This window comes from Musa acuminata, chromosome BXJ1-3 (genome assembly GCF_036884655.1).
Source record: "Musa acuminata AAA Group cultivar baxijiao chromosome BXJ1-3, Cavendish_Baxijiao_AAA, whole genome shotgun sequence".
NCBI lineage: Eukaryota > Viridiplantae > Streptophyta > Magnoliopsida > Zingiberales > Musaceae > Musa > Musa acuminata.
Genome location: NC_088329.1, coordinates 42,018,895 through 42,027,869, shown reverse-complemented (window position 1 = coordinate 42,027,869; position 8,975 = coordinate 42,018,895). Strand labels below are relative to the sequence as shown.

Genomic DNA, 8,975 nt, shown 5'->3' with positions numbered 1-8,975 from the left:
AATGGTAGGAGATTCATGGTTTTGAAATGGAAAGACAGATTCAACAAAAACAACATGTCGTGAAATAAAGACTTTTTGAGATTGTGGTTCGTAGCACCGAAAGGCATTATGCTCAAGAGAATATTCTATGAAGATGCAAGCTTTAGATCTTGGCGCTAACTTGTGTGGGGCATAGGGACGTAGCCACGGATAACATAAACAACCAAATATTCTGAGTTTTTGAATGTTTGGGGATTTGGAAAATAGTTTTTCAAATGGAGACTGGTATTGAAGAACTGGAGTGAGCAAACGATTAATAAGGTAGACAGCAGTTTGAAAGGCGGCAGACCAAAAAGTTGGTGGCATGGAGGCTTGATGTAGAAGTGTGAGACCAGTTTCTACGATATGTTGATGTTTACGTTCAGCAGAGCCAACTAGTTGAGGAGTGTGTGGGGGTGACTTAAGGTGTTGGATGCCACAAGTTGAGAGGTAGGATGTGAGGGCTTGAAATTCACCTCCACCATCAGAGTAGACTGTTTTAATTGTAGACTGAAAGAAGTTTTCAACTAGCTTTTTAAAGTTGGTAAAGACTTTTGAAACTTCTGATTTATGACGAAGAGGATATAGCCATGTGTATTTAGTAAAATAGTCGACAAAAATAACATAAAAGCTAAACTTGTCAAAAGAAGTGACAGGAGCAGGGCCCCAAACATCAGTATAAATAATTTCAAATGGTTTAGAACATGATATAGAGGAAACACTGAAAGGAAGTCTATGCCTTTTATTATGAAGACAAGCATCACAATAAGTGGCAACCCTATTATTTGTAAGAGTAGGAAGAGAATAACGAGAAAGTAATTTATTTTGGATAGGGAGAGAGGGATGACCGAGACGACGATGCCACACATCGATTGAAGCTGCAACGGAGGAGTAAGCAGTGGGCTGTTTTATTTGTGGAAGTGACGGCCATTCATAAACATTGTCCTTACTCTGGCCTTGGACCAATGATGCCCCCGTGCTCAAATCCTTAACAAGAAAAGAATTAGGAAAGAATTCAATGGAGGTATTATTTTGTTTGCAAAATTGAGAAACGGAAATGAGATTTCGTTTAATGTAAGGTGCACATAAAACATCATCGAGTGTAAAGGTTGTGGTAGGTGAATTAAGCAGTGTAGAACTCGTATGAGTAATAGGAATTCCTTTACCGTCACCGATGATGATGTCCTCAGTGCCACCATAGTTGTTGTGGATGGACAAGTTCTGGAGATCTGAGGTGATGTGGTGGGATGCGCCAGAGTCCACAATCCAATTATGATCACTGGTCGTTGGAGTAGTCGTGAGATTTGCTTGAGGCCAATGTGATTGAGTAGGAAGTCTGGGTCGAGATCGACAGACCTTTGCAGAGTGACCGACTTTATCACATAGTTGGCAAACAATTCTTTGTTGGTTTGTGTAGTGAGGGCGCCAGGACTGCGGATGATTGAAGAAGCCACCTTGGTTGTTGTGATTGGAATGTTGAGGATGAGGAGGAGGAATAGTTGGTTTGGAGCTCATAGGTTCAGAAGGTGTCTTGGTCAAACCTTTGTTGACAATCTTGTTATACGAATTGCCCCTCCTTTTTTGAGTGACTTGAGCTGTGATGGATGGTCCTGGCGGTTTGTCCTCGCGCTTGAGATATATCTCAAAGTCAATCAGCTTGTCGAAAAGTTCTTCGAATGTGATTGGTGAATCACGCGCCCGTATTGCTGCTGCCAATTCCTTGTACTCGTCTCCGAGGCCATTGAGGATATGAACAGTAACTTCTTCATCACTGAGGGAATGACCTACCAAGGCCAAGTTATCGATGATAACCTTTATGTTATGTAGATAATCAGCAATATTACTTCCCTCTTGTTTTATCTTCATGAGGCTGGATAGAAGACTAAGCATGCGAGTGCGAGAACGATTGGCCAAGGTGGTTTGCAACTTGCGCCAAGCTTCGGCAGCAGTGTCACATGAAGAAATGAGTGGGGCAAGGGATCCAGCGACCGAGGCTTGAATTGCTTGAAGAATGAGGCGATCCTGGCGTAACCATAGTTTGTGATCCGGATTTGATACTGGATCGGATGCGCCTGGGATGTTGAGCATCGCCGGTGGACAACAAAGAGAGCCATCGACATAGCCTAGAAGATCATAGCCAAATAGTATATTAGAGAATTGAGCACGCCATGATGCGTAGTTACCACCGTTGGATAATTTGAAGGGGATGAGGGTTGCTGCATTTATGGAGATAAGGTTTGTATGTGGGAAGATACTATGGTTCCCTGCGGGAACAGTAATGGGAGCATCAGAGGTAGATGATGATGACATATGGAAGATATGATCAGGGAGAAAGAAGTGTTAGTATAGATCAATGTCACCTGAGGTTGTGGCAAATAAGATCTGTGAAAGAATAAGGTCTTCGTTGAAAGAAAAGACCTATGCAAGATGGTGTAAAGCTGTAGATTTCTATGCAGCAGTTCTATAGGAGGGACTCTGGGCAGTGATGCAGCCAGTGGTGTGATCAGCTTTGTGCAAGACAACTGCAGATCGAAGGCTGCTTGTCTCTGCGAAGGCAGAGCAGGATGCTGGCTGCTGGGAGGCCTGCACCTAGAAGGTCCTCTCGGAAGCAGTGAGGATAATGTTGCCGGAGTCGAGGATAGCGGTGGCGGAGGCGTTGGAGGGAGAAGGCCAGGAGCTGGTCGATGGACCAGCACGCGGAAGCAGAGCAGATCTGGAGCAGAGGGTCAGTGACGAGGCGCTGACAGCGATGAAAGGTGGGAAGATGATGATGCAGCAGCAGCTTCCATGGCCTGACGTGAAGCTGATGGGTGAGGTTGAAAGACTCAAAGAGGAGAACGCTGCTCTGATACCATGATAGAATGAGAGAATGAAGAATGAAATTATAAGGATAAAGCAAAAGGCACACTTCAAGTAGTATGAAGTCTATTTATACATAGTGAAAGAGGATATTTCTTTAACTGATAACAGAGAGATTTCCTCATGCAGTTGAGGAAATCTCATCTGCTATGCAGTTGAGAATATCTCTCTCTTATCAGAGAAAATCTCTCTGTTATCAGCATCCTCATGCCATTTGGTCGCCTCCTTCCTTGTACTACCAACACAGGCTCCAACTGCACAAGCTTTCAATGGCCTGCAGGGCCTGAAGGTCCACCGAGGCCACACGAATCAGCTTCTTCCTGCGGAATGTGATGGAATATGCCGTCTCAAGCCAGCCCACGCCTCTCAATCCCCAGTCATGGCTTTTTGGTCTCGTCAGCAGATACCTTGAAAGCAGAGGAAATGGCATATATGTCCGTGACTGCGTTGGCCAATGGCCATCAAGACCACACTGGGCTTTCAATTCGGTAAACACCAAGCAGTGGATCAATATCCGTGCCGGTTTCGCTCTTCGCCGGTAATCATCCGCATTCAGATGCTTCTTCATTTACGATTGATGAGGATTGCAAGTATCATCAATACTATACACCAGAGACGAGATTGTATCTCAATCTCAACTCGCAATGCAAGCTGCACAGAATCTTCAGCCGTGTACTCTGTCACTGGATCGTCCTGGTTAGCTTACACTTTGAAATGAATAGGGTGGTCGTGTAATTGAGACTGCAGAGCTTCAACAGCTCGGCAGCCCGTTGCTTCAGCTCCGGATTGCAACCGCTCTGGATGACAAGCAATAGATTTGCAGGCAACCCCGCCTCCACCGCAAGCGAAGCACATTCGTCGGGAGCAAGCTTACAGACAGCCCACAATATAGACAATGCGTACTGAACACCAGCTTCGGATGCTCTCATTAGAAGCCTCACTGTGTTGGGAATGGTTTGAGGGCAATCTTTCAGAGCCGACAGGCCTTCAGGTATCGTCGAGAGATCATCCAAGATGTGCAATGCTGGTACCGAGCCCTCGGGACTCAGGTTCGGCAGTAGCTCCACGAGCTGCGTCACTGCTCCAACGCTCACCAGCGAGCTCCGGACTTGCTCGTGAGAGCAGATCGCTTCCAGCAAGCTAAGCGCCGCCGCAATGCCGTTCGGGTGTCGCTTGTCCTTCGCCAATCTCAACAGCGCTACCAGAAGACTCAAACTCAACATGAACTCGCACCGGAAACTCTTCTCCGCCATCAGCATCTCGATGTACCTCGTGCAATTGATCTTAGTGTCGATGGTGCCTTCATTCAGCATGTCTACTACGAGTGAGATTCTTGCCGGTTGCATCAGACTTGCCTTTGTATCTGAATCCAAGCTAAGATTCACGAGGATGGCGATCACCTCGGAGCCAACGGCGTGGGAGGTGAACGGGCCGAGGAGAGAAGAAAGCAGTGCCACGACACCGGAGTCAGCCAAGGCGTTCCTGAGGGAGGGATGGGCCACGACCATCTTCTGGAGCTCCTTGAGGGCCTCGACTCTGGCCTGCCCCTTGACCTTCTTTAGGCTCTGGACGAGCTCGGCGGCGCGGCCCTGGACGTCCTCGGACCGCTTCTTCACTAGGAGGTAACGCTGCGAGAACCAGGCGCTGATCAGCTGGTGGAGGGTTCGGTTGGGGGTGACGGCGTCGTCCCACAGCTCCTGCATTGTGGTGGGGCAGGTGAGGTGCCCCAGGGATAACCACTTGAGGATGTTGGCGCGCTCGTAGGTCTGGCCGGTGCAGAGCGTGACGGGATCCACCATGGGCTCGAGGGAGATGGGGCAGATGAACACCGAGGGCACATCCTCCGCCGCCGAGTCGAGCTCCTCGATCGTCTTCTTGAGATCGAGCTTCTCAGCGGCGGCCCCCAAGGTCCCGTCCTTCCCCGTCGGGAGGCCTCCGCCGCCCAAGATCCCGTCTTTGACGGCGGTCTCCAGATCTATGACCTGCCCACCGCCCTCCAGCCTCCATGAAGCGTGCTGCTGGAACTGTGGCATCGTTCGGAGCCTCAAAGAACCCAACTTTAGATCCCAAGATTCGATCTTTAAGCGAGAAAAAGAGAGGAAACAGGGGGAAGAGGAGGTTAGAGTCGGACGCAGGATGAGAGCATAGGACCAGAGTTGAGAGCTTCTGATTCAGGCGGATTTGGGCGCTGTCCTCTGGAGGAGGCTTCGGTGGCGCCGGTCAAAAGGAAGCAACCCATCATCATAACCAGCATAATGGAGTTATGATCGATCTCCGCCCCTGCTCTGAAACCCGAAGCCTGCTCTGAAACCCGAAGGCCCCCCCCGTCCTGTCTCTCTCTCTCTCTCTCTCTCTCTCTCTCACACACACACACACACACGCTGCCATCACCAGAGCTTAGAAAAAGGCGAAATCATACGCGAGCAAAGGCCCAGATCAGGGGGTAAAATGGGGAGATCAAAAAAGAGCAAGCGGGAGGAGATCTACGCCAAACCTCACCCGCTCTTCTCCTCTCGAGGAGTGAGACAGCGCCGGTGGCCGCGGCAACGTGTCCACCCGATCACCGCACGTGTAGTCGCGTCATCGATCGTCGCCGTATTCGCTCGAACGATTCTTCGAAATGTCAATTTTACCCTTAAAAACCTGAGGAATTAATAGATTGCCACTGTGTGACTGACAGTATCAAGTGAATTATCTAAAATTACGTTAATAGAATCAATAGAAATCATTTTATATAATACATAACATCTTCAAGTTGAACTTTGGACTAAAAGTAGTGCACAGAGGACGGTCACTATTATTATTGCCACATCTTCTTCTTCTTCGCGACAGAGGGATTAAAGACGAAGACTTCGGTGTTTAGTGGCTGTGTCTACTGTTTCAGAAGTTCTCAGCTGAGCATCTGCCATTTACTTTTGACTGTACTTTGTTGCGTTGCATCTGCGCTCCGGCAGCCAGTGGCAGGTCGACACATCACCGTCGGAGCTCTGCCACCTTCGGCCATGGCAGAGACTATAAAGTCTCGGTCGACCAACCCTCGACAAGCTTGCCTTGATTCTGCACACGTTTCAAAGCACCAGCAGTTCCTATGGAGAGCGTCTCGTGAGCTCGGACGACTCCCGCAGTACCCGTGTCACGTGTTTGTGTCAGACTTGGGAAGCCAGAGAGGTGGAGGAGGAGGCGGAGGAGGCGGAGGGCATTGACCATGACCTCAGTCTCCGCAGAGGTGAAGAGGGTGGCACTGCTTTCCATGGGTCTCGCACATGGAGATCAGATTGCATTGTTTCCCACACACCCGCCCACAGGTGACGACGAAAGAAGAAGACAAGAAGAGACTTAATGTAACTCTCAACATGCCATGCTTGCTATAGCTGATGGAAGAAGGTCAATCCATGGCCTTCACTGGCATCACCGGCGGCAGCTGCACCATGAACAAAGGTGAGCGGCGAAAAGGGCCCTTTCCGCGTCTACGCTTATATTATACTTCTAATTTATATATTATGCTAATTCTACGAATTAAATAACAGTCGTCAACTAATTGATTAAATTTATTTATTTATTATTTATTTGGATAATATAAATTTCTTTAGGAGCATCGCAGCCGTTGGTCGAGGGGATGGGACAAGCCAGCGAGGTAATGAGTCCTTCCCGCCGCTTCGCGTCGGAAAAGAGAGGGAGAGCGGCAGCGCCGGCCTCAAGTAGAAGTTCCTTGGCGACAGAACGCGGACGCCTCACCGTCGATGATCTTTTGCTGTGTTTTCCCCTTTTCTTGGATATTTAGATCGGCAGTTCATTACGAGGGTCGATTGCTGGGCGGAAGCAAGTTCGATTTCAGTCGGGACCCAGGGAAACTTCCGGCTTTCAGTGCTGCCAGTGGTAGGATCGCAGTCCCGTGTCTTCTTTTCAAGGCTCGTCGACCTTTGGGGTTTCTTTGTTCGTCTTTTCGTGGATTCTTGTCATGAGATGATTCTTTAGCTGTTTTCTGGGTTTCCGGACCGTCAATTCGTTTGGAGTTTCTGGATTTCCTTTAGGGTTTCTTGATTCTGCCTTTTAGGAAATGGCTTTCGGGTTGTACGCAACGTTCGTGTTTTTGCTCAGTTCGCGTCAAAAACAATGTCAACAAGTATGTTGGTATATAATAAGCTGTCTCATTCTCAGAAATGACAACTAAGACGATGATTTCTCGTTTGGTTTCAAATCAATGATCGAGTACAAACACAGGTCCATATAAGACTGCAGTAAAGTTCAAAGAATTATGGGAATAGATTGATGGGATATAAACAGGAATAATTTATATATATATGAACAAATATTAACAGTAAATTAAATTAAATTATAATCAAATAGAACATCAAGATATATATGAAAAATCCTTTCAATGTAAAGGGTAAAAATCACGGGATAAACTAGAGATAATCCACTATGAGAATAATGAATATACAAATCTCAATCTTTTGTCCTAAATTTTTTCTGTCTAGTTTTCCTCCTTTTCTTTGGAATCTCGTGACTGTTTTCTTCTCCCACGTTGCTGTCATATTTATGCTTTTTTCTGTCTCTAATACGCAGCCATCACACCGCCTAATATTAATTAGGGTTATGTTAAGAGGGGTGAGTGGGCTATCCAAGCCTACTATATGCTGAATTTGTGGGCTGCCAGCCCAACATGGATAACTGAACATTAAGTTGAAGGAAATTTATCTCAATTAGAGGAAAAAGTTTTCAGTATTGCAAATCTATTCTCCTGAAAGTACTGTTAATTAGTGAAATTTATTGTTCTTCTGCTTACATCATCAACATTGATTTGCCTTGGATCAAGAAATGAGAATTGACACTCTTTACACTGCCATGTTCCTTCAGGACTGCTGTTCAAGGCATTTCTGATGCTGCTCTGAACTTTGAGGTGGAACTGATACCATGGCTGACAGTAATGGACATTTGCAAGGATGGTGGAATAGTTAAAGAAAGTTTTATCTAGCTTTCTAAAAGTCTGTTGGTTTGCCATTAAATAATATATGTATTTTTCCAATATTCTAACTGGTTCATTTTCCAAAGTGTACAGTCAAGCATCGTCTCATCTGACACTCTTAACTTGATGGAGCAACTGCTGCAGAAACTCCTAAATGATGGTTCTGAGTTTTGCATTAAACAGAGTATTTATTTACAAGTAGAAAATTAATTTTTGTTCATGATGTTTTATTTTAAGACCAAAGCTAACAAGTTGCACATCATCCAGGGCAATTTGTATCCAGCACTTACAAAGATTGTCAAAGCCATGAGAACAGGGGAGAAGGCTTCTGTCACCATTCGGCCACAATGTATGGTCAACCACCGAAGGTAGCCTGTGATGTTTTGGAGCTTTGGATATATGTATTGTCAATTTTCATAGCTACTACTAGTATACTTTTTTCTCACCTTACACCTCCATTAGCTTTTTCTTCCTAGATTGTTCCTGTTTGTGATCGAGAAGAAAATTGTGGATTGTGGATCCTATTAAATTATTGTGACAAAACCAAACCTGATGATCTGATTCACAAACTCAACTCTGATAAATATGGCCTATTTGGACAATGTACCAATGTGTTTTTGGGGCATTAGCACATCAGTGGATTTGATTTATTTATTTATTTATTTATTTGTAATATGATTAAATACACGTGTTAACCTCTCCTTACATAACATAAAGTTTAAATATAATTGACACTTTTTTCATTATTTAATTTTTGAACTTGAGCTGAGTATTAGTTGTTCTAAGTCAGAGTTGTCAAAAAGGTGCTTTTGATTTAAAAATTATGTATCATGATTAATAAAATAAATTAAAACTAAAATAACTCATCAAAAGTTTTATTTATTTAAAGTGTAAAATTATATTGTTCATATCTGATAACAAAAATAATAAAATAAAATAAAATAAAATAAATATAAAAAATCATTAAAATCTAGTCCATCATCTTCAATCTTGTCAGAATATCCTTTTCTTCCCCATAATAAATTTTGTTATCTTTCATAATTATGGGTAATGAGCTTAAAGCTTTTGTATTTGTTCTCGTGTATATGTTTATTTCTTCGATGTCTAAAGTTTTTACTTATATTTTTCTGTG

The 8,975-nt window shown here is 44.8% G+C and overlaps 1 protein-coding gene and 1 long non-coding RNA gene across 3 annotated transcripts; one reads left to right on the top strand and one right to left on the bottom strand.

The window, feature by feature from the left end:
• Nucleotides 1-3,408: 3,408 nt before the first annotated feature.
• On the bottom strand, nt 3,409-5,242 carry LOC135631920 (U-box domain-containing protein 30-like). Its single transcript, XM_065140044.1, has one exon. It carries the CDS (start codon nt 4,908-4,910, stop codon nt 3,558-3,560), a length of 1,353 nt encoding a protein of 450 aa, XP_064996116.1. The 5' UTR covers nt 4,911-5,242; the 3' UTR covers nt 3,409-3,557.
• A 939-nt stretch (nt 5,243-6,181) lies between these two features.
• LOC135638000 (uncharacterized) lies at nt 6,182-8,445 on the top strand. 2 transcript variants are annotated; one of them, XR_010496460.1, is made up of 4 exons: nt 6,182-6,315; nt 6,468-6,753; nt 7,735-8,211; nt 8,320-8,445. It is a non-coding gene; the product is annotated as an uncharacterized LOC135638000 (long non-coding RNA). The 2 variants fall into 2 exon arrangements; XR_010496458.1 differs by having other exon boundaries at nt 7,735-8,445.
• Nucleotides 8,446-8,975: the final 530 nt, after the last annotated feature.

Excerpts from the sequence above, each read along its gene's own strand:
- LOC135631920 (XM_065140044.1), bottom strand. The coding sequence starts at position 4,910 with ATGCCACAGTTCCAGCAGCACGCTTCATGGAGGCTGGAGGGCGGTGGG.